The 27,232-nt window shown below is 37.9% G+C and overlaps 1 protein-coding gene across 1 annotated transcript in view; it reads left to right on the top strand.

The window, feature by feature from the left end:
* The window catches only part of LOC145991583 (T-box transcription factor TBX20-like), a 170,410-nt gene that overhangs the window by 55,306 nt on the left and 87,872 nt on the right, over positions 1–27,232 (top strand). The window contains exon 2 of the mRNA XM_083127635.1: positions 1,201–1,399. Within this exon, the coding sequence (XP_082983761.1) occupies positions 1,201–1,399 (199 nt within the window). The remainder of the gene's footprint in view (positions 1–1,200; positions 1,400–27,232) is intronic.

Here is a 27,232-nt window from a genome sequence, read left to right as displayed (position 1 = left end):
TTATTTATATCCCTGCCAAGGTTGTTTTTATCCCCTTTAGTTTATTTACTTGCTGATAACTAAAGTGCGGATCAATATGCACTAAAAAGTGGAAAATATGCATGCATCTATGCACTAAAAACAAGTAAAATATGCACTGAAATATGCAAATTATGCACTAAAGGAAAAATATAGGCACAAATAAAATTCCTCGAAATACATTTATTTTTTAAAGTACTACACACACATAGTGACCATTGAAGGTAAAGACTTCCGTGTCAAGTAAGGTTGCAAAATCTTGTATTAAATTGAATTTACTATTTCCAGTTGTCAAACACAATATAACGAAAATCGTTAAGTAGTTTTGCATTTATGTAAATTGAAGTGCACTACAACATATCTCATAATTGGTTAGAGTGAAATTTTTCCGTTTATCAGTTAGTATATCCTTGTATGAAGGAACGGTGCGCTCCACACTACAACTTGTCAGTGGACAATATTTCAATGCAGCTATGTTCTCTGGCGTGAGATCTTGTAATAGTTCTGTTGATTCACCTTGTTTCACTGTTTCAGTAAAACAATCTTCGATGATTTTTCCTTCGGAATCTTCACACAATGCAAACTACACTAATTCAACGGAGTACAGACTGTTTACGAGCAAAAAATCCCCGTTGCCTTATATAGGCCAAGGAAGAAGGCCGGGGGAGGGGATGCACGTGTTCTCTGTGTCTTTGTCAGGTATGCGGCGCATAAACATAGGTTTTCGAACACCTGTGCTTGAAAATTGTACTCTCAGAAACTCTAGACAGACGAAACATTAACCAAGTAAACAAATATACTTTTAAAAAAACTATCAAATTAATGATTTTTTCACGTAATATGCATTTATATGCGCTTACGCAGAAAATATGCACGAACACCTTAAATATGCATTTATATGCATTATAAAACCCCCCTACTTCGGTTCGGAATGCTCTGAAACAACTTTAGAGCCCGGTTGCATATTAATTAGAGGACCGGAATAAAATATGCAAATATGCAAAATCCGCACTCTACTGATAACATATACAAATTTGCATCCTACACAAGAATACAAGTTACCATAAGCTTTTTGAATTTCTTCTTCCTTTCAAATGCATATTTATTTGCCCCAGAACAGGAATTGCTGCATATTTCAAACCTAATTCTATCTTTTGAGTAATTGAAGGTTTTCGATTACAGATACCGTCGAAACCGCGGATGAAGTAGGTGCGGACTGTCCCGGCAGCGAAGGAGAGCAGCCTGATTCGACGGACACACGGACGCTTGGTGGCGGGGCCCTCATAGAAAAGGGAGGCATCAGGGTGGAGCTTTGCTCCAGAGACCTCTGGAGGAAATTCCACTCCCTCGGGACTGAGATGATCATCACTAAAGCAGGAAGGTAGGTGTCCTCAGTAAATTAAACATGGCGATTCCTCATTTTAGAGAATATGTGCCAAATCTAGTGAGTAAGGGAGGTGTTCATAAATGGATGTTCAGATGCAGGACAGTTGGCCATTTTACACTGAAATTGTCAACAATGAAAATGCAAAGATAATAATAATAATAATAAGCAAAACATATTTAAAAATAATAAAAGTAACAAAATAACACAAACGTGAGTAGCAAATTAACAAAAAATAAGTTTATTAAGTTATTCAAACTGCAAGACTAGCAAATGGAAATATCCATGTGAAAAATTGCAAATGTGGGCACGGCTAGTGGCAAGAACCAACAGTAGCTCGTTTCTTACATGATGCAGGAGCTACGTCAGCTGCTACGCGCACCATGAAGGAAATTAAGCCGTGAAACAAATGGTACCATGACTGGTTTTCCACTCATTTCTCCAAAATAAATTCTCTCACTTTCCACGGTTTGAAACTAATTAAGGGCGCGGATAAGTATGTATTTTTTTTCTAATTGTTCCACAAATTGACAAAAACATAATATCAAAAAATTATCATCGTAGTATACTTATTTCAAAATTTTATAGCTTGCGCTATGTGGTAATAAGATTTTTGACTAATGCAAGTCTTGTTGATTGATTGATTGATTTAGTTTATTTCTCTTCGCGATTTGTGCCTCTTGGCTAATTTGCGAAGATGGGGATGAGTGATGAAATGCTGAAATTGATGAATGGACATTCACAAACAACCAAGCCCGACCGGGATTCGAACCCGGGACCTTTGGCGTCGCAGCGCGATGTGCTAATCACTCGGCCACAGGCTCGGGCTAATGCAAGTCTTGTGAAACACCTAGTGTGTGTGTGATGCAACAACATATTGCACGTTGTTGGATTCCCGTATATCCAAATAGTGTTATCGCCTTTGGTGCGAGCAGTCCCAGGTTCGATTCCAGGTGGGAACCCCATAAATTCGGTGTTGACCCAGCATCGGGAGGACAATTGGGAAAGTACTTGTTACAGACTTATCAGAACTACACCAGGAATTTCATTTCTTACACAAATATATTTTCCAAGAATTAACACTGTTTCACCGTTGCCTTGCATTTGTTTGCAAAAACATTTCTCTTTCTTCTTCTTATGCAAGGATTCATGTCAGAATGATACATTTTCCCATCGGGTCATTCCACATCAAATCATCGCAAAAACTAAGATTTTGACACCCATAAATTCCGATTTCGATGAAATTTGGTATACACCCTTCCTTTATGGTTGAAAGAAACCCCCTAAATTTTTTTCACTCTATCTCAAACGGTTTTCACTTTACAGCACTTTGAAATGTCATCAAATCAGTGTTGTCTGTCACTCTTGAGACACTCGACACAAGATACCTTGCTTACGTTTTATTTCTTTTCTCCTTAACCAATCATCAGATCTCTTTGAAATTTTACACAAAGTTCAATGAAATAATGAGGATTTCAGAAAAAATACATCAGCACTCAAAAATTTTTACAAATGCCTATAAAAAGACTAATAATGGATTTGTATCTTAATTTTTGTGGTGGGAAAACTAGGTTACGAAAATCTGAATTTTCATCATGTGGGTATGATGGAACCAAAAACTTTTGATGATGAAAATCATTGCAAAACCATGCTCTTTCGCTACAAAAATTTTTTTTGTTTTTTTTTATTCCTTATAACGAAAATTTTACGATTTTTGAAAATTGCCAAAAATTTCAGGGTCAATCCGTAGCAAATTGTCCAGCACTGGTCGCTCGACCATTTTTAAAATTTTTCATTTGTTTGTCGTTGTAACCTCTGTACAAGGGTAGTTCAAAACAGGCATTATTTTTCTAAAACTAGACTTCGTTTGAAAATGGCGGCCATTTTTGTTTCATGACTTGCAACATTTTTGGCCTATTCGGACAGTTGCGATAATTATGATAACTCAGCTAAGAAAAATTATAGAAATCTGGGGTAAGAAACATTGTTTTCAGTACATTTCAGGCTACATTTTATGTTCCGTATCTTTGCAAATGGCTGATGCAAATGGCTGAAATTTATGGTCAAAACTGACTGATATTCAATTTTGAAGGGAAATCAATGTATAGGATATATATTTTTTAATAGTTAAGCAATGAAATATCAGAGCTATATTTTTTTTAGAGGAACTTGTACATCCAAAGTTTCAGCAGAAAATATTTGACACATAGCCGTACACGCCTTTTCTTTGATAATAGCTACTAACGGACTTTCTATGCCATTCGTATGTTGCAATTAATTAATACGTACAATAATTATAATTGCATGATAGTTAATTAAAAGTAAATAATATAATTGTAACTAATAACGTCAATTTGTCTGCTTTTACCAAACTTCTTCCTGTTGTAACTTTATCATATAATATCAATCTCGAAATTTTTTACAGGTGCCTGTTTATGCAGTAAATATCAAATTTTATTAGGTTCCCAAACAGATATTGGTTTGATTTCAGTTTTATGTCAACTTTATGCACGGAAGGCTAATCGAGACTGGACCTACAGTTTATTAAAGTGGGATCCGAACCAGTATGTGCCTCCACTGGGTATTGAACCTGGGACCCCTTGGTTACAAAACGTCCACGTAACCACTATGCCATCGGGAAGACCTTTCGAAGCACACATATATTTGGAGCCCAAATTTTGAGAAAAATTAGCTTTTTCAAAGAGCTTTAACTTAATGCGGAAACAAGTAACAGAGCTCAAATATTTTCTGCTGAAACTTTGGATGTACATGTTTCCTCTAAAAATAATATAGCTCTGATATTTCATTGCTTAACTACTAAAAAAAATATATCCTATACATTGATTTCCCTTCAAAATTGAATATCAGTCAGTTTTGACCATAAATTTCAGCCATTTGCATCAGCCATTTGCAAAGATACGGAACATAAAATGTAGCCTGAAATGTACTGAAAACAATGTTTCTTACCCCAGATTTCTATAATTTTTCTTAGCTGAGTTATCATAATTATCGCAACTGTCCGAATAGGCCAAAAATGTTGCAAGTCATGAAACAAAAATGGCCGCCATTTTCAAACGAAGTCTAGTTTTAGAAAAATAATGCCTGTTTTGAACTACCCTTGTACAGAGGTTACAACGACAAACAAATGAAAAATTTTAAAAATGGTCGAGCGACCAATGCTGGACCAATGACTTACTTGCTTCATTAATAAGTTTTCATTTGAAAATGTAACTGAAATCAGGGTTAACATGTGTTCTCTTTTCCTCGGGTATGTCCTCCTTCTAGCATAGTGGTAACGTCGCCGCCTTGTAATCAAGGGGTCCCGGGTTCGATACCCGGTGCAGGCACATGGCACAGTGGTTCGGATCCCACATTAAACTGTAGGTCCAGTCCCCATTAGCCTTCCTGTGCATAAAGTGGACTTAAAACAACAAATCGATCAATCAATGTCCTCCTTCTAGATGATACAGAATAATGTGTAGAAAGAGCGTCGGGCCGGATTTTCTTTGGAGGGTAAAAATGTCCGTATTTTCTTCAAATCCATAGGAACGTTAAAAATAAGCATAACAATCACAAATTTCTCATCACGATATTTTGAGTGAGAATACGACCTTCGCTAAAAATCGATGATCTAACACTATCGATAGCGACCGATAGATCGGCATCAGAAATCTACAATAACTTCCTCGCACGTAGCGCCATCTCGGACTCGAACTCATATGTGCATTAATTTGAACGTTGCATCATGTAGCGCCCTGTTGATTGAGCGTGCTTTTGTATAATTTAATCAGAAAATAGAAATGCTGAAACGAAGCTGTAAGTTTAGAGATGAACTTAAAAACAAGTATAGTTGTTTTCTAAATATTTTGTTAAATGTGATTGGGTGAAAATCTGAGTGATTAAGCACCATGTTAAGTAGTGTTTTAAGATCTTTTTGTGAGAAGATACCTAATGTAAAGATAACATACTTTAAAGCTGTACTAGACCGTAATCATGGTGATGTAGAAATTTAATATAGAGTTAATTAATTAAAATTTTGCTGAAAATAAAAAAAAAGTCTTCTTTTTCACTTCACAAAATATTATAACTTCAACTGAAGTATTTGTGGTATGAAAATGTGACTATGAAAATTCATATGGAGCGATGAAATCATCCCTCATCAATTTTCAACCTGATTGAAAACGAGGCACTTTCGCTGCATACATAATCACGAATTGGGAAACTGAAAGAAAGAAAAATCAGTACACAAGACTGCCAGCATCAATAATATATTCGCATGAAAGGTAAAAGTAAATCGGAAATTTGATATGCGGTTTTTTGACGTATGAAACGTGTAACAACATGAAATCACAAATTTCAACAATGCATGAAGAAGCTCATGCAGTGCATTCATTGAAACATTCAAAGTGCATAAGGTACATAATATTTTATGCATTTTCTTTTCATTATATGCAAGTTACGGGGACATTCGGAACGTTCCAACCATGACTGAACCCCTTGCCGTCAGGAACAAAACTGGGAACAACTTTCATCTAGTAATTTCACGAAAATCGATAAGGACGCGATTTCTAATGACAGCTTTGAATTTTTAAGCTACGTAAAATCGAAATTATAATTGTCGTCATGCAGCGTTAATGAAGCATCGGGTAATACACTAGGGAAACGCTCGCGAAAACAAAAAAAAAACAAAAAAAATCGTATATTTACCTGCAAAATAATATCCTCGCGTCAACGCTTATTTCGAGAGATTGCACACTGCACGAAAAGCAAGTAATTATGTACTTAATATAAGAGTGTTTGTGACCCGAACGCATTCAAGTCGCTGGCAGAAGTTTTAGCGGATTGCATAACCCCTCAGGAGCATGACGCATAATCGTTACCGGTGCCTGATTGCCTGCATGATCTATTATGTCGCTGGGCGCACCGGGAGAGTGTCGATTACGTCTTCATTGCCTTTCTGCGCTTAAAGCCGGACCCACCAAGCAATTGCTCAACTCCTAACGAGTGAGGAAAGTGCGTAAACATTAGACTTCAATCCGGTGTGGTTACAAATGACACTTGACTTTCTTTTTTCTTTTTTAACTTTTCCTTTTCTTTCTCTTCTAAATACCTGCCTCCGGATAAACAAATGGGTTTCCCTCGTAGTTAGGAACAACGTGCGGAAATGGTGTTTCTTGCGTAAGGGCGCCGTTGTTACTTGATGACAACTTGACGGCTTCTACTTGGAAGAAAATGGATTACAAGACGCTCTTGATTGTACGTGATACTTTACGCTCTTGTGATTAAAAAAGAAGGATATTCGAAAAGTTGTAGCTTCGAATTAAATGTTTAACTGCAAACATAAAAGATATTGCCACTGAAAAGTACCTGACGGGCAATCGGATCTTTGATTGCATGGCTTCAAGTGTTAATAACGAAGCCAGCGGTGACGTGAAATTATCTAACTGCATGAAATGTTGAGTGCATTCACACTGCATGAAGGCATAAATGGGATGTGGTCATGTTTTCTACCTCTTGAGGTAATTGCTTTGTTTTTGTGCACGGTTAGGCTAATCGGGATTGAACCTAAGGTTTCAAGTGAGACCCGAACCACTATTTGGGTATCGAATCCGGGATCCCTCGATTACAAGGCGATGACGTTGCATCACGCCAACGTGGGATGCCCTTGGTTTAATCACGACAAGGATGGATCATGACGAAATCGATCATGGGAGAAACACCAAGTAACACTAACGCCTTAACCTGGGTCCTATGGCTTCTTAGCACGTTGCTCTGACCACTCCACCACGGAGGGCTGTTTTACATCGGTGGAGGCGGTTATATCAGTACCATACTTGAGTTTCTGGTGCCAATCTACTAGACAAGGAATGAGGTCCAGGCAAGGCCTTTGGCAGGACTTTTTCTCAGGGGGACAGCAGTGCTTAAAGTGGGGGAACTTGGAGTGATGCTTTCCCTTTAATGGCGGTGATTGGGTTTCAAAAATGGAGAGGGGGAGGGGGCCTGGACACTTTACTTTGCCTTGGTAGATAACGTGACAAAAGTGGCAAAATGTGGCGGGAGGGCAACTGCCCCCGTACCCCCCTAATCACCGCCACTGGTTCCTCCAGTTAAGATAATTCTCATAAATAATCCCCAGCAGTAAGATAAATTTGCATAGGTTCTTAATCTGCTTTGTTGTTAATACTACGTATATATTTCGAGAGTAGAGACGAGACAGAGATTTGCTCTTCGAGAACAAGACGAATGTTCATTTGTATTTTTGTTATTTAGCGTCGCTTTTCTTCCGCTGCCGGATAATCACGACGGTATGAATGAGTTTTTTATGATTATATATAAATCGATGAAAGGATGCTCACAAAGAATACCCATTTCGGGTGTCGAACCCGGGAACTTGAGTGACGAGAGAGACGGATGTTTACAAATCGAGAGGAGACGAAGAGCGAAACTATCTGATAAGTCTCGTGAGGAAAATACGCTAAATCCGTCAAATAAATGGTCACCAGTCCCGTCAACCATCGAGAACGTTATTCGGTGAGCATTGCTCAGACACTTAACGCACACTTGGGCAGTTTCATGCTTTAATAGGAAAATCAGAAGGGGGGACATACAATTTCTTACAGGGCGTTCATGTTAATAATGAACCAGTTACAGCTACATTGATACCGAAGGTTCTGCTTCGAGTCCTGGCCAACTTCGTGAGTGTTCCTTCATTAATTTAATTTAATCACTACTTCAGTTCCATCGTGCGTTTATCCAAAATTGGTGGGAAAGTGGCTTAAGTAAAAAAAAAAAAAAACTATCAAGGCTTTACGTTCAGATTTGTTCGGATCCGGACCCAGATCCGTAATCCTTACAATAAACAATTTTTCCTCCTCTTGCAGATATTATTACGTGCATGAACTGCAATCGGGATGTTGTTTCATTGCATATAACCATCCACGATTAACAATATTTATTAGGGCTGAGCCGATGGTATTGGTATCGGATAATATCGGTTGAAAGTTTCTTTTACCGATACCTGCCGATACTCTTCCGGTATTTTTGTCTTTCACGGACTCCCCTAAAATGCCGTGCGACACTTTCGCGGTTTAATTTTTATTTTGCACCACTTTTGTGTAAAGAAACTGAAGTTTGTTATAATATAAAATGTCATTTAATTTTATAATGTAATTTTCAAATGTTTTAACTCAAAAATCTTGGTAAATTGATGCATAGGCTATAATTAGAATGGAATAGTTAAACTAATGTTAATTTATATTTTCAATAATTTTTAATTATTCTAATTTTCAAGTATATTGGTGGGAATCTTTGAGGATACCGTCATCTGTATCAGCTCAGCCTTAATTTAATACTAAATAAATATCATGCTTAAATATAAAAATATAGACGTACGTTCAAAAATTCAAAATAAGCCTTTATACTTGAAAAAGTTACATTAGCCATAACATTTGCTCCAATAAATGTATGAATGTGAAGATTAAAACTTTATTTCTACATTTTCTTTATCAAAACATAATTCATTATTGTTGATTGATTGATTTTAATTCGCTTGTCTTCCACTTTTGGCTAATCGCCAAGATTAGGTTGAGTGATGATATGATGAAATTTATAGAGGGACACCCACAAGGAACACTTATGCCCAATGTGCGGAATAAGCTTTTGTTTTGGGGAGGGGGGGATGCCACTCAGTGGCGTATTTGTGTTTCATTTCAGAGGGTAGATTTTATGGAGTATGCAAATTTGTATATGTTATCAGCCAAAGGGGATAAAAGCATCCCTGGCAGGAAAAAAAGATTTTTCTTTTGCCGGTGATAAAATTCTTTGCGTGTAGGGAGAATGCTCGGCATCCTCTACCCCCGTTAACTTGCATACTGGGATTTGAAGCCCGGGCCCCTGGCGTCGTAGCGCGCTGTGCCAACTATACTCCGCCTTGAGGTCGGCCATTGTATTTCAGTTGTATAAAGGAATAACTTAATTTTGTTACTCATTGCCTGAAGAAAATTACGAACTTACAGTTAACAGTTATTGATTTCAAAAAGTAATTATTCTCCACCTTACTGTAAGAATTAAGTTACTCTAAACAAAACCGAGAAATAGCTCCTTCCTTATTTATTAGTTCCTGTGTTATCTTGGGGTTTCCCACAAGCCATGCGTATTTTTTGATATTGACTGAATGCTTGCTTGAAAAGAAAAATACTATTTACTTCCAAACACAGATCAACAGCGATTGTTTATTTTACTCGGACTGGTAGCATGGAAGTTTCCGGCAAGTCCTTATGGCGTTGGGGCTCACTTCGCAGACAACCAGAAAATCACGCGCGATCATTCCTGGCTAGAAACCCTGAAGAATAACACAACACACGCTCAACAAGCAATGAAAAATCTAAGCTGGATTGTTAATATTTCATCACGAAAACGTTACGAAACTTGAACATACTGTTTGTAGAATCGTCATCCGCCGAGGCTTTCAAGGAAGGGGAAGTGTGAGAGAAAATAAATTGAGAAAGAAATTCCATTTACCAGATTACAGTCGCAGGACTGCCGTTGCGAAAACGCCATCGACATGCATATTTTAAACTTGTTGACAGCGTCGTCAGCTATCGCAGCTACTCAGAACCTTGGTTAAATCATGAACTCCGCTTGAAGTGGCGCTCGTGTCGCAGATTAGAGCAACTCGTGTCAACAAACATTCCATGTTGTTGTGTCACTGTCGTATAGCAACGGATTTTCGTAATACTTTACAAAATAAGGACATACAAACTCATTAGCATTGTTGCGAAGGGGCTAATGGGGGCTACAACCCCTCCCAAATAAAAGGGTGATGAAATTATTTTAAAAATCCTTTGGAGAACATTAGATGGAATTGACAAAGGTAAATCTATCACCTGTGGATTGTACAGTGCCATGATGGACATGGCCCAATACATTCTCGATCCTAAATGAGATCTTCTAAATCTCTATCTCATTCTCGATCTTCTAAATTTCACGTAAGTAATTTTAAACCGCGTTTACCGCAACCATCATGAATTCTCGATCCTGATTGTTCTGGAAGAGATGTGATCAGAACCACGCTCCGGCCGCCTCGCCTCCCTCCCCTCCCCAAGGTACCTATTGATTAGACACTGAGTGAGCCCAAGAGCGATGTTATGTAGGGACATAGTCGGAAAATTATCACCCAGAATCGAACCCGAGTTTCCTGTGTGGCAGTCGGACGCCCTATTGACCTGGCTCAAGCGGTCTGATTTAGGAATATATGGTTTTTGAACTGATAGAGGCAGAAAGAGCAGGAGGGCCCACACTAACATACTCATCACACCTTGACAAACTTGTAATTTTTGCAGACACCTTTATTTGTCAGTGGAGCTTCAATGGCACTGGATTTAACCTATAATTTGACCACATACCTATATGGAAATAAACAATTTATGTATTATGTAATAAAGAAACTTGTTTATCTTTAAGAACGTTAGTTGTAATGTTCAAATTGGCAGATCATGCCATTTAGCTATCTCGTCTACAAACAGTGAATTGCAAGACTTAATTGAATCTTGTTAAATGCAATAGCTTATCAGTGTTTCCTCCTTATCAGGAAAAAAAAGCTGCTGCACCTTCAAGAACGCTGATAAGATCTTCACGCACGAGTGTACTGCAATGAATAATTTTGTTGAAGAATATTTGTTGCTGACACTTCGCCTATTACAAGATTCTTTTGGTTCATGCATACTTGTACTTATCAGTATTCGCGTTTGTGTGTTTCAATGTTCATTTTCAGCCTGGGAATGAAAATCTCGAATGGGTATCTAGTATTTATGCAGGAAACCGATAAAACAAAATTTACTACCAATCACTGGTTGTTGTTGTTGTTGACTAACTCATTTCAGGAGCTCATGAAAGTGTTAAGAAGGGCTCGACACAGCATACTGTTAGATGTTACCTTAAAATGTACACAGAAACAGGGGACATTCGATCTTTTATGCGACCGAAGTCACATTGCTGTAGTGAGCTCTCTGTTCTGAGGCTAGAATGAGAAGCAAACATACTCGGAATACTAACAAATACACATACATGTTCTCTTTTCAAATGAAAATTGTGGGTGCGTCAACTATGAGGCTATTTGCACATCTCACATTATATGGGGCCAAGCGTCCGCCTCCTACCATAATCAATATCGATACTTCTTATAGTTGTATGCTTCACATGTCACGGTCGTTCTTGTACGGTAGTTGAATGGCAGCGGAAATTGGCCATCTTAGACAGTATTTCTCCAGTCAATTTTTTATTACAATACAGTCTGAAGGAATACGAGTTGTGAGTGAATATTTTCTGGCGACAAAAGCACCTGAGATAGTTCAATTTCTGCAACCATTCTGAACAGTGAAATAAGATACTAGATGGAGCAATTTATAATATTTCCGATATCGATATCGAGTTGCCGTTTTATTGTAAACATTCGTAAGATGAAAACTCAATTTAAACATATAACGAGAAAGGAATAATACTAAATGAAAAAGAAAAGTAAAAAATATCTGTTTTCGATTTTCTTTTCGCAACAGTTTTGGATTCACATATAGTTAATTTTCATAATTTTTATTATTATTTATCTATCAACTTTCTGTTTGCGAGGACTATTTTTCACAAATTTAGCAATAAATTCACAAGATTGATATTAAGAAGAATAGAAGAAAAATGGATAGTAAATCAGTCGTATAAATTAATGATGCAAGAAATGCATTTAACATCGAAGTCAGGTGTAAAAAAGCATTCCAGTTTGTCTTTTCATGCATATTAACGCGTCTTTTTTAGTAGAATCATTAAAAATGTGTCGTATGAGAAGCTTCAATCAACGACTAAGCGAGATACAATTACACGGGCAGTTGTATCAATAGATGTAAGTATTTGAAGTTTCATATATTTTCTCTTTCGTGTGTGTGTGTGTGTGTAGGGGAGGGGGGGGGGGTGACTTGAGAGGGACAGCCGACCTCCGGGTCAAAGTGGTTAACAGACCGCGCTGCGACGCAATGGGTTTCCGGGTTCAAATTCCGGCTTGATATGGGTATTCTTTGTTTATGACCATTCAATAATTTCATCATATCAACGCTCCTCCTCATCTTCGCGATTCGTCAAAAGTGGCAGATAAAGCGAAGTAAAATAAACCCAATAAATAAATTAAAAAGGGGTGACCACAAAATTTATCCGAAGTCGGCTTTAACCAATGAGTCCAAAAATAAAACAAATAAAAAGCTACAGATGGCAACACTGTGAACTTCACTCTGATCATTAAACAAAACAAGGAGCTGCTGGCAGGATGCACGGTTCGGAGTGAAGCCTACAAAAATGGCAGTTAATTTTCGCATGGTCCCATGGAAAGAGCTAACCCATCGCGGCGGCAGGTGGGGTCGTTCGCAGGACTTCCTTCCTGACCCTCGCGCTAAAGCAGTTCGTACGGCCAAGTACCAGGGCCATCAAACGTGAGAAAGACGCAAAAGCTCTTTCGTTCGGGCAGATCGTTTTACGGCGCTTCGGCCAATTGCGTCGGCGGGAGCTTCTTTTTACCGCTGACGATTTTTACGTCGATGGTCTGTTGTGACATATGGTGCCACCTATCCGAAACTCAAAAAAACATAAAAAAATCCTATTCTTTTTTAACAGGAGCGCGGTTTTGTCTCACATGCCTGTCGTTGGTCGTAAATTTACTCGTCTTCGGTTGGTTGGTTCCTCTGTTATGAGTCCAACAGGGATATGAATGACGTATTCTCTTCAAATTCGGTTTCAACAAAGGACAATAGCGACAACCTATTACATAAACGATTCGCCCAGGTGTGAAGGGTGTTTCGAGTTAACTTTATATTCAGATGGGCTCATTGGGACTGAAACTACAGTTTATAATGGAATCCGAACCACCGGCAATGGAATCCGAATCACCGGGAATCGAACCTGGAACCCCTTGATTACAAGGCGGCAGCGTTAGCCATTGCTATCGTAGAAGCATTAGGGGTGAAGGAGCGCACATCAAATGCTCTGGATTGGAGTCTAGGCTTTTCTTAGCGTTTGTTCACTCATCATCAACGTTGCGAGTATACTGTAGGGGGCAAAACATACGTGGTCAAACGGATCCTGGTCTGGACATATCTGAGACTTAAAGCCTCGTACGTATTTTTCTTATTTTACGTAACTTTTTTTCACTTTCCGCTAATCGCACGATGAGACTGAAATAGTAATTACATGAAATTGATGAAAGGAAACTCACAGAGTTTCGAACTCGAACCCGAAATCTTCTGTAGCAAGATTATGAGGCGAGCGATCAACGTTTTCTGTCACCGAGGCGTACGTTGCGATCCAGTGTTTGTTTTATAGAAAGAATTCATTAATTTGCAACGTGCCACCACTCGTAACTCCAGGATATGGAGATCCGAATTGGCAACACACAGCTCCTTGCTCCGGCTGGTTAGTTGGAAGCATCAGTTCTCACCAAGGGATCGGGATTAAGGCGATCCACACCCCTCCAGGAAGAGAACCACCGAATTGCGACACGTGGCAGTAAACAAAATTCAAATACTTTATAATTAAAATGTCCAAAATCTTTAATCACGAATCGTGCGCGTACATACTGATTTGCACAAGTTAAAATTATAATTTTGTTGGGTCATGCACGCTCGTAGGCAGTGATAAGAAACTTATTTAACACGAGAGTTCCCGCACCGCCTTCACAGTTAATAGCAAGACCTCAACTGCCTACCTCAAGCGGGAGGCGCAGCATAACAGATTGTTCTATCTTACAATAATACAAACTCATAACATAAAATAACACAAACACTGATAATTTATATAACACATCAATGTAAATTAGCGATAGTAAGCTAAAGTTCAGGTTGGCAACAATTAAAAATGCCAACGTGGAAGTTATTACGTAGCCAAAAACACGTAGCGTGGTTCCCCCACTCCTAACATAAACAGCCAATAGGAAAACGATATTTTATTGAAAACGAGGGAGAAATACTTTGCTATAATATTACAATATTAAACTATATAGAAATAACAAAACTGATTTTATCAAATAATTCATATTTGCCCTTGCACATAAAAATGATTAAATAAAGATTTAGTTTATAAGGAAGACAAATTACTTCAATCTTGTACATTGTTGAACAAAAATCGATATTAAGAAGAAATGTATTTAATTTGTGCTTAAACAACAAAATTTGCGTGAAAGATAGTAATAATCCTAGCCATTTTGGATTTGTCAAACAATGAAAACTTTGCATATATTATATGGGATAATTATTAGCCTATAAATTCTGAATAAATGTTGCAAAAGTACGCGAACAATATTATAACATAAGATAAAACGTAAATTTATACATGAATTATGAAAACAATTAAGTATAAATAATTTAATCCAAGTTCTTAACTTGAAAGTATACGAATAAGATGAATGCCAATATACGACTGAAATCTGCCTAACATGGCGGTCGTTACAAATTGCTACCCCCATTTCAATAAATTCAGGAGTGGGGGTCTATAGAAATCTGACCAACTTTGGTCTCGTCTCGAATTCCAAGACGACACTGCGCCATTCTCGGAGAAATCAGAAATTTTGTAACTTATTTCTTTAGAAACTAAACAAATCTCCAGAAAAAAATATTAATACACACTGTCAATGGAACTATAATTTGAGTAGTTGTTCAGATCAAAGATTTCGTTTTTAAATAATGCCCTTGGATGTAAATTTGTTTCACAAACGTAGGGAAGTAATAACAGAGTAGTATATAAATTGAATATTTTCATGTTAATATAACAGGATGTAGCAAACATTTTTATACAATCCTAGATATATTATCAGACAGATTTTATTGTAATAATTCTTACAAAAATCATCATACAGATAAAAATGAAATTGAAAGGATTCCAAAACATTTACAAATTGTATATTTATTTCTGATTGCACTAACACTTCAACCATAGCACTTTGTCAACAGATTCCACATTGTGTCTTAATGAAATTTAAGGATCTATAGTTTAAGGACCAGGTTTAAATTCAACTATGTTCCAAATGACATTCCTCACGAAGTACATTGATTGATTCCATTTATTTGAAATATCTAACATATAGCCTATTAAGGATATTAATCGTTAATCATTATAATAATGCAGTTTAAAAAAATATATATCGAAGGAATTTCACATAGGTAGTGTAAGTAGTCCATGAAGAGAGTGTGAAGCACAGAATGAATAGCCAAGAACTTTAGTACATAAAAACGACTACTACATGCTTATATATATATATATATATATATATATATATATATATATATATATATAATCTACTACAAGACAATAATCCAATACTGAAACGCACTTACGATCATTATCAATTACTGCTGATGTAGTCATCTCATCTTTAAAAACAGTATTCCATTTTGCAAAGACTTGCAAACGACCGCCCATCCTGGCAGGGACCCGAACACTGAACCTTTGTATGTTTGTCCTTATTAGTGCAGAGTAGTCCTTTAGTGTCTCATCTTTATCAAAAGCATGGATGTAAACTTTAATATTTATATTTTTTGCTTGTTTCTTTGATTCTAACACGATAAGAGTATGGTACCTATATAGATGTGTTTTAAAATGACATCTATCCAATATTATATTTGGCGATGGCTCATCTGCCTATAATATTAACATCAGCCAGTCAACTCACTCGGTTCGTTTTCCTTATAACAAATCTCATTACTACACAGATATATATTTTTTTTTTAAAAAAAAAGCTCTTGTTACGACGACATCCACTATTCACACCTCCTTAATAGAAATGACGAAACGCTCCCGAAAACAAAGCAGCTGCGCGTATGCAATTTTTCCTGTGGAAAGCTTTCAGAGAAGAGCATTTAAAAGAAGGAAAGGGGAGAAAAAACGTAAGTAAAGACAAAAGGAAAAAGCCATCTCCACATGTAATTTACATGGTCACTTGCGGTAATGTCGCTTTTGCATGCCGAGAACCTTTAATTGCCTTTTGTGTTCGACAATGGGCTGCACGGGGTAACAAGTTTTGTCTCCTGTCCATTTATGTCCCTCTTCATTTCCTGTTTCCTCTCTTTCAACGATTCCCTACCCTCTTTTCGCTTCTGTGAATTCCTGTTGCATCCATTTCGCGTGCTGGATTGTGACGTAAAAGGAGGACACTCATTTGTTTCAGAGCTATAATCAGTAAAGCTTTAAAAAAGAATGCCCAGGTGTTGTGTCCGGTCAGAAACCGGTAGAGCAGCAAAGATTTAGGGAAAGTTTAGGGAAAGAGTACGCACTTAATTTCAGGTACTCGTCAATAATGAATGGATTACAAGAATTGTCTACGGAGTAGTGTATTCATATCTTAGTGTTATTTGAGTTTCTTTTTAAGACCACTTTATGCACAGAAAGGCTAATTGGGACTGGATCTACAGATTACAGTGGGATCCTAGTGCTTCTACCGAGACTCGAACCCGGAACCTCTTGATTACAAGGCGAACAAGTTACCACTAAGCCATCAGGGAAACATAAAATATGATTTGAATATAAAAGCATGAGTAATCAAATATTTATACATTTTCACAAAAAAAATGCGTTTGCATACTCTAAGAAAAACTGTAAGCAGCTGGTCCTACACGACTACGCACAAGCGAGTATCACAAACAAATACACCAGTGCCCTCATAACTGGAACAAGTTTCATGCCACCACTGCCACTGGCGTACGCAGGATTTGTTTTTCGGGGGGAGCTGGAATTCTAAAGGTGGATAGTATGTAGCTGTTTTCTAGGGGGCTACATAAAAATTAAGAAACTGTATTTTTAGAATGTCCCACTCTTAAAAATGATAATCAGGGGTCATTTTAAGGGGGGTTTGCAATTACCACTCTGGTTTTTCCCGAGCTGTTCACTGCTTTTATTTGAAATGTTGATTTTCTCAACGGGCTGTAGCCCCATAAGCCCCCCCTCTACGTATGCCAGTGACCACTGCTAAAACCGCAGCCACTACCCAGTCCTCGACGATAGGTTCTTACAGACTGGGTAGAGAGTAAAATTTTCTTCTGCACGAGTGTCTTCGGATTTTACACTTATTTTTACCTGAATAAAGCGTGTAAAGAATTAAAATCACTTTTCCTCACTTCTAAATATACGAGTAGATTCTTTAGGCTTTTCAATATTAATTTATTTTCTCCCATGGAGGAAAATTTTATAAGCGATTAAACAGAGTGGTTATTTTTGTCGGTGACAGTGTCAAAGATAACACTGCATTCTATTTATGGTTACGGAAAAAGCTCTACATTGTACACCAGTCTTTGCAAAGTTAGTTTTTAAAAGTAACTCACTTACAATTACTTTAAATGGTAACTAAGTTACGTACTTGTACAGATACTTTATTCTAGATTAGATATAACTCGTAGAATCTGTAGCATGCATGAACTGAAAGAATGCTGCTCTTATTTCACTAATAACTGCCTAAAATTAAAATAATTTTTGATCAAATTATAATGAACTTCTTTGTTTTAATATGGAAATATAGATGTAAAAATCAAAGTCAATCTCTACAGTTGAGAAAATTAAATGACGCAACATATTTATTTGTAGCAAATATATATACATATGAAAATTTAATATTTTATAACTGTTCTTTTAGCAAACCATAGTACAGCGGACTCTTTTTAATTCGAACTCCAAGGAATACGAAAAAAGTTCGAATTATCAAAAATTCGAATTAAGAAAAATATCACGTCATTAAACATGGTTTCAAGGGGAATAACCTTTTTTTCGGATTACCTAGTAATTCAAATTATCCCAGTTCGAAATTAAAAAGAGTCAACTGTATTTTATTATTGAAACGAACAGAAAAATATACCTGTAAAACTAACTGTTCATTTCGTTACTCGTTACCGTATAATATAACTATAAATGGGAATTAAGATCCTCATCTCTAACGAAGAGGTCGACTCATCCTTTCTCACAGGGCGGGGTGAAACAGTCGTTGCTTTGGAGAAAGATATCTCTTGTGAGACCTTGTGCTTTTCGTGGAGCGCGGAATTTATCAATAAGAAGGAAGGCAACAAGGCGTCAGCCCCTTACACAGCTCCTGTCTCCCAGTCGGGAGAAGGCTATGCTATGCCCCAGTACCCATGTTTCAACTCCCAGTAAAAAAATAATCACGTGGAACTGGATTTCCAGTAGGAATGCTGGACTGAGTACCTAGCTGGAAATGATAGCTGTCAGGCTGGCTGGTAGACTGGTTTTGACGACTAGACCGTGTTCGAACTTGAACTGGATGTCTCTTCTAGATTCTGTGAAACAGCCAATCAGAGCGAAAGTTTGGTCACGTAAAGATAATCTGCGAGTTTGGCAAGGGATATTTTTTTTTGTCTATGGTTTCCGAGTGTTGGTTGTTCTTGTTTGCTGTTCGATGAAAGAAATAGTAACGGAGATGATGTGCATTCGTGTTGATTAATATTTAGGAATTTATCCAAAGTTGAGATTTGTACACGACAAATGTGATTAGCCGATAATGCAAATCTTTATGATTGCAAGTGTATTAATGTTTGACATTATGAATGAAGCCTCCGAATCATATCCTGAACCAGAGTTCATTAAGAATCTCGATTTCCTTATTTTCTTTCGAGCCATTTTCTAACCCATACTTTTATTTTAATTCCTTTAATTTTAATTTTTAGTAGCAGCAGTCCAACGTCTCCTACAACGTTCTTCATCTTTTTAGCTTGTCTGCTCTGCTCACTGACTTGTTAGAACTAAAATACCGACAAGTACATTAACAAGTATCGTGCGAGACGAAACCTAGCAGATGAGCCAGCACCACACAACTAGTCCAAGTCCAACTGAAAAAAAATCAGGAAATGTAGCCTAGTTAGATTCAGTTATAATTTCCATGATTTATTTTTGAATTTTTTTAAAAATGTAGTTGAAGTTACTTCCAAACGCAGCCAGTTTCCGCCAAAGAGCTGTAGTTACAAGTCATCCGTTTTCACAAAGGTGTTTCTTCAAGAGACTGACAATTGCAAACTTTTCCTTTTTTTTTAAATAAAAAAATACGTCTAGTATAGGGTAGAGGAGTAACGATTGATTTGCATGTCACAGGTGGTTGTATCGAACTTTATTCCGCTTGCGATAACGAGCGAGATTGTTCCGGACTTGGGTAATGTCTCTCTTACGTTCGGGAGTGATTATATCACAGTCATCATGGTGAGAGGACACGCCGTCTTCTCAAGGAGCAGATGGAACTTTGGACTGTCGTAGCAATGACATTTACGTAAGTTCATCTCATTTCGAAAAACCGCTAACATGTTCCAAACTTGTCTCAACAAACAACACGGCTTGAACAATATAAAGTAGAATTCTTCCAAGAAAATAATAGCAGAAATAGGCTATTCGGGACTGGATCTACTGGACAATCGTATGAGTTGCCAGCTAGACTATTTGATAGAAGAGATATTGCTGATACTGTAACATTAAGAAGGACCATAAAGAATAACGATGTGAAAGTTATTACGTAAATTTAGGCTAATGAACACAAAACATCACAGCTTTCCGATGTGCTTGACAGTTTTGTCTGAAAAAGTGAAATCTCAAGCTTACCTGTCTCTTTTATTAATCATTGTTGAAGGAAACATGATGACTCTCACGATAATTTAAATCCATAAGACCTCGCAAAGTCGTTATATCATAAGAACAGAATGGACTACAACACTCAATAGTGTTTCGAAGAAAGGGAAATATATTCAACAACAGTTTATTATATATAATAGTATCTGAAATCAGCAACTTTTGCTAGAAATCGCAAACGCTGTGTAAGCCAAAAATAAAGAAGAAGAAGTTGAAGGAAACGCTATAGCATTGCAACGCTGTCTCCTTTGCAATGCATTTAAGCATTAGACTGCGGTTTAAAGCTTCATTTTAAGTTTATCCCACGTTTAGTATTCAATTAAATGTTAATTGTGTCACAGACAACCTTTCAAAGAAGGAAAATCCATTATTAAATCTATTTCGTATTTAGTTTACAAATTGTAATCATGGCCTCTCACCGGTGGCGTCACACTTATTACTCGATGGACCAACCTGGATATATTAACCTATGTGAACTAGAAAATAATGGAGTTGTCAAGAACCAGGAGCGTGTCAAGTACTATCTGAGCGCTCAGCGAGCAACGTGACCGCTCAGTTACGTTGTTCGGCGAGCGCTGCTCACTTGCTCCCTGAGCGAGCTTGAACCTTGATCGCCACAGATTTAAGGCACAGAATATATCAGTTTTGTGTTTCGAATTGAGATGGTGGTTAATGAAGAAGTATTTGTGATTAACCGCTTGACATGTGGCAGAGGAAGTTCAAGCAACAGAAGGTAATATAATTTTCCACTTTCTGTTTATTCCAAACATACATCGTAGATTTTGCAAAGTTCTCCAAGTGTGTGAAAACGAAAATTTCGAAGAACGTTTGGTGAAAAATGTTTGCTTTTGTTCTCATTCATCAGCACCCATCATCGTTTTGAGAAGCAATAATAATAATAATAATAGTTTTGCAACGCGCAATCACAGATGGTGGCGCTAGAGCACACACCGTCTAGTAGATGATCTGTCTGCTCAACGAGCGAAAATCTTGCTCATCGAGCATCGCTCAGACACTCGACGCGCCCCTGGTGTCATCGGAAAGAAGTATAAATATCGACGCTGAATGGCTTAATCAAAAAGAAAATACTAAAACTATTGTAATAATTGTAAATCCAGTATAACAGGAATAAACCTTCTCGTAGCTTTAATATTAGATTTTTGTTTTCACTACAACCTGAGAAAGTCCATTGAGCCTTGTCTGAGTTTCTTGCTCACTGCTATGGTTAAAAACAGTAGCTATTTTCTTTCAGTGGCGTGGAGGCACGTCACACTTTGTAATCAACGAGTGCTGTGTTCGATTCTAGTACGTGGGGCTACATCGCAGTAATTCGTATTCCACTTTAAACTGGAGGTCCAGTTTCGCCATGGCTTCCGCAGCTACACTGCGTTCGATTTGGCTCTGGGCCAAGATAGCGCTTGACTGCTGACGGCGCGGCATGGCGCGAATGCTGGCATTTTCGACCCGTGGCGTCCCGCTTATTTTTATCTTTAGCGTGCAGACAAATATATTTATATTGCATAACGAGTACTAACCTGTGTTATAATAGTTGTTGAAAGCAGTGGCCAACTGCATTCACACATTCCGGCATCTTTTGATGAAATTTTGATTGGCACACAAAAGTTCCTCTTCAGTAATTCTTGTAAGTTCTGTTCGTATATTACCTTTCAGTTCATCTATATTGTGGGGATTGTTTCTATCGATTCTATTTTTTAGGTTTCCCCACAAATAATAGTCAGTTAATTCCTTAGTTCCGCTCGCAGGACGTTCATACGTTTCGGTTTGGTGTTCCAACATGTAATTTTTCCTCGTTTTTATCAAATGTGTGATTCAATTAAAATGTTCAAAATTAATAAAAATATATTAATCAAAGAAACAATTACTAATTACATGTCTTAAAACAATTAAAATTTGAACTTAAGAAGTAATTTTTGATCTGGGTATTTTTACCCAGCGCGTGTCCTGCCCGGTTAACAATGGCAAGAAAACAATTTCCAAACAGAACAAATATGTCAATCAAAATTTCATCAAAGTTGCCGAGAATGTGTGAATGCAGTTGGCCACTGCTTTCAACAACTATTATAACACATGTTAGTACTTGTTTTGCAATATAAATATATTTTGTCTGTACGCTAAAGATAAATATAAGCGGGACGTCACGGGTCGAAAATGCCGGCATTCGCGACATGCCGCGCCGTCTGCAATCACACGCTATCTCGGCCCAGAGCCAAAATGTACGCACTGTAAAGGAGACTGGAGATTTTCCTATTTTTTAAGAACAGTGTAATATGTTTTTAAATTTGAATTTGATTGATTGATTGATTTTGTATATTTTACTTCGCTTTTCTGCCACTTTTGGCTAAAAGCGAAGATGAGTGATGATATAATGAAATTGATGAACAGGCCAGGATTCGAACCCGCGACCCTTGGCGTCGTAGTGTGGTGTGATAAAAGAATTGAAATTGAAATTTAGGTAAAGTTAATAATTGTATTATTAATTCACAAAGCTCTCTTGAATTAAAAATTGAGCAAAATTTTTCATGTTCCGACTGTGATTCACAAGTCAATGAGCAGTCTCGCGCGTGGAATCGAGCCCCTTTAAAAAATCATTAAAAAACTCAGGATGTGCGAGAAGAAGGTCTCAAGGCAGAAGAATGTGTTCGCAATTAGGACACATCCCTTCGAGGTAATATCGTGTTATTCCTGTTCAAGCAGCAAGTGCTCGCAATTAGGACTGTTTGCAATTGGGACGACACCCTTTCATCCTTTTAGCGTCCTGATGTAGCTATGTATGGAGGCAGATCTGCACGTTATAGCTACATTATACTTTCAATGAGTAATGTTACATATCATACACTAACATCCACTCTCATCAAAATATCTGGATTCACATGTATGTGTCCGTGAGTGAAAATGACAAAGCGTGTCCTTTCTCGGCGATATATCTACAAAGAATTACACTCTTTAATCCAGCCTTTGCTCAAAACTTTCCGTTCTTTTTTTTCCCTGTGCTTATTCTTGTTAGCAAACACGGGGGTACCTTCTATATTCATGTTTTTATCTCAAGGTTGCGTTCTTCTCAAAATGATAGTTTTCTGTCGCGTCGCTTGATGGACGAGGAGTGTACGTGAGTCGAACAGCTTAGCGCTAACCAACAAATCAGCACGTTACGAGAAGGCGCTGGCGAAGTTAGCGAGTAATTGAGTTGCAAGATACAGGATTCTGACATGCTTCCAGTGGTCGCCGTGCAGTGTTGGCAGGTCGTAAAAGATAAATATTGTTTTCGTTACGGTAAGAAAAAACTACATGAGCGCTGTGGCGGTTGTTTTATGTTGCTATTGATGTCGCGTTTAGTCTGAATTATTGTTGATAGGAATCTACTTCTTTCTTGAGCGCTTCGTTTCTTCAAGGATGATGCGTTTGTGCAAGATCTTCCTGGTTGGGACTTGACACGGAATTGCTGTGGTATGTTGCCGTATCCTTAGGCAATGTCTACGGAGAACCATGCATAGAAAACCGATGTCTTTGAATAAGGCTATGGTCACACTGGATCGGGTTTTCACACTGGCGTAAATAGCAGAAACCACAGAACAATCAATGCAAAGTAAATAAATGTGGGCGGAAACATTGGCGCAGAGGTATAGTGGGATGAACTCTGCAAATTGTCCATGACTATTTTCATTAGATTTTCTTTTGCATCAAACATGTTTTTAAGAAATTGATTTTTTAAGTATGCTAGTGCAGAGGCTGTCTGCAGTTTATTTTGGGGTTTCTTTCAATTCTTTAAACTCTCATTGGGTTAAACAAATTTCATGAACATTGGGATGGACAATTTGCTTTGTAAAACTTATTGATCCCATTGTAGTCTTTTTATGCACGCATATGTTTGATCAGAACAGATCAGACGACAACGTTTTAAAAAAGAAGGAGACTCAAACTGAAATTTCATATGTCTACACGTTAGACATGGAAATTTCGGCAACTTTAGATGGTTATTCAGCCATAGGTGCAACTCTCCGAGGAGTAATGAAATGGACAACTGGAGCTTGATACGAGAAAAAGACTGGGATTCAGAAACCGACAGGAAAAAGCGACAGGCGTCTGTAACTGCAAACGACTGAGTGATTGATTTGGTTAATTTTACTAGGTTTTCTACCACTTTTGGATAATAGCGAAGATGAGGATGAGTGATGAATTGATGAAGGGACAAACACAAAGACTGCCCATGTCTAGGTCGGGATTCGAATTGGAGATGAGAATTAGATAGGCATCTGCATTCACAAGAAGAGACCATACCAAATTTTGTCTCGGCACCATCCATAGCTTTACCCGTAATCTAAAACAACCGACTTAAATGCAACATGACAGAGAAAAATATTATTCCGTCAGCCATGAAAATATATCCTAGTGTGTTATGAAATGCTGCATAGTGTTGTGTGTTGCTTACCATTAAGAGGTGATTCAGTTTCTACATCCAATTAATGCTACCCATTCCTCCACTTGCACACAGTAAACTAAATGCATCATATCGATTGATGCACCAGAATGCAACGATTGCTGCACTGAAGTATGCTTTATGGCTTCTTCAAATAATCAGATTCACATTTGATGCATTTGGATGCATTTTTGTATGTCGTGAAAGAAACACCAAAGTGCATCATTTGATTCAAGTGAGGACTTATTACAGTCGAGATGCACTTCAATGCGTCAGTTGATGTTCCTTGATGCACCTTCCTGCATCTTTTTGGATGATGCACTTAAACGTTTGGTCTGAGATACAGAGTTTATGTAGCTCAGACGAGACGTTTAAGTGCATCATCGAAAAAGATGCATCAAGGTGCATCAAAACGCATCTCGATTGTAATAACTCCTCACTTGAATCAAGTTTAATGATGCACTTCGGTGTTTCTTTCACGACATACAAAAATGCACCCAAATGCATCAAATGTGAATCTGATTCTTTGAAGAAGCCATAAAACATACTTTAGTGCATCAATCGATGCATTCTGGTGCATCAATCGATATGATGCATTTAGTTCTCTGAGTGTGCGTGCACCGAACTGCAAGTGCATCAGCGTATAATTTATGCACCTTAATATCAATCCGACTCACTTTAACGCTTTGCAAACTAGATTAAAAGCTATTTTTTCACCAACTCTAAATGAAAGGACTCATTGTAACCGCTGTCAAATGAAACGCCCCAATGTTGATTTATTTATTTTGTAGACTGTTTTTCGTTCCGAAATTAAGGTCGTGGAGCCTATTCTTCCACTTAACCACGTTTTCATCTACATTTTTGTATGTGGAATTTAGAAGAGCGCATCTAAGTCATGACATGTTCTGATCTTTTTTCAAACTACACGCGAACATTTTCTCTAGATTGAAGGTTGACCTTCCAAGCAGAGACCAACCTTGTCCCCAAATGTGATGGCTAAATGTCTGTAATTTAGAGTTCTTAGTACTTAAATATTTCCAATGATTTTACAGACAGGTAATATCTAGAAACATTTGAGGAATGCCTTGTCAGACATTACCGAGCTTCCTTGATCGCCATCGTTGCAAACAGGTATAAACAATCACAACCAAGGAAGAGACTACAGGTAACTGATTCGGCATTATTAGTAAATTTGATCGGGATAAATATCTGGGAGCAGAGAGGTCATTGGTCAGTTAGTTTCGGGAATTCAGGGAGAAAGGCAGAAGTACGATTTGAGGAAGAACGTGTTGGAGCGAGTCGCGAGTCAGACTCTGTTCTATAGTCACGACCGTAATCATTCTTCGCAGAACTTGAGCTAAAGAGACAGGTATACCTTTCGCTAGCCATGCTGATCCAGTCTTTACTGGTTTGAAACTCAAGTGTTGTGTTATGCCATTCATATGTGTGTATTTAGTACCTCTCGCTTACACAGCACATTAACCACTACCGCAAAGGATTGCATTTTCTCTTTCTTTAACAAAACATGAAGAGATGAAACTCAAACGTGACCAAAACGCATAGTAAGCGTCCTCCAGTTTCCATTTTCTCGCTCTCTGCCCAGCAGACTCGTTCGCTGGTGCGAAAAGTTGACATCATAATTCATGCATTTATAATTTCATGGATGTCTTCATTCTGACCCATTACTTTATAATTCCAATTAGTGATGAGCTCATAGGGAATCTTGAGGGTGGGGACGGCCATACATATTAATTAAAAGAAACTGACGAAAAGTAGGGCTGCCGTGAAACAGCCGTGCATGTTGAAAACTTGGTGCCATATTGCAGACGGAAAAGTTGAAATTATGAACGGCGTACGCATATTTTTTTTTCGGGGAGAATTGGAATTGAATAGGTGGATAATACGTAGCAAATATCTCGAGAGGCGAGCTACACAATAAGATATTTTATATATTTAGAATTTTCCACTCTCAAAATGATAATTGGAGGGTCATTTTAAGGGGGTTCGTATTTACTACTGTGTTACCCCCCCCCCCGACCTCCTCACTGCTTTCATTTGAAAATGTTGATTTTCTCAAAATTTCGGAGGGAGCTGTAGCCCCATCAGCCTCCTGTGCGTACACCACTGGCTGTAGTGCGACAGTCTTTTGCTTCTAGCCTGATTGAGTGGTGGCATCGGAGTGATGAAATTATGAATGAGTTGTTAGATCCGACGGTGTTTAGTTGCTAGTGACGGTGCTGTAATCCCAATGACTCTCGACCAAAGAGGAAACAAAATCCAGTAGACCAGACGAAGCGGTTTCCCGCGTGAAGCAAATTGAACCTCCGCCAAACAGAAGTAAAGAGTGTGGTAAAGCTGAATCCTGTTTTGGTCAAACTTTTGCACTGGTGTACACAGCAGAAAATGGCAGAACAAACACCATGTAAGTAAACGTGGGCCGTCACACTGGCGTCGAGACTATGGCGTGTACGGCTGTGATTCACAGACCACCGAATGGAACCAAATCATTTTGTTTTTTTGCCTTTATACCTGGCTTCTTGCGTTGTTCGGGTCACAGTAAGCAATAAAAATGTGTTACAAACTACGTTAGTTTGCGAACGTCAAGCATTACAGACAGATCAATCAAGAACTATCACAACGAAGAGACTGTACACACAGAAAACTAAATGCACTGATATATGCACTAAAGTGCATCTCGACAGAAAGGAATATTCACTTGCATGGTATGATGCACTTTGGGTCTCAGCCTACTATAAACA

Source organism: Lepisma saccharinum, chromosome 1 (assembly GCF_977018435.1).
Source record: "Lepisma saccharinum chromosome 1, izLepSacc3.1, whole genome shotgun sequence".
In the NCBI taxonomy this organism is placed as follows: domain Eukaryota; kingdom Metazoa; phylum Arthropoda; class Insecta; order Zygentoma; family Lepismatidae; genus Lepisma; species Lepisma saccharinum.
Note: the sequence above shows the minus strand (reverse complement) of the source record. Positions and strands in the feature narration are given on the sequence as shown.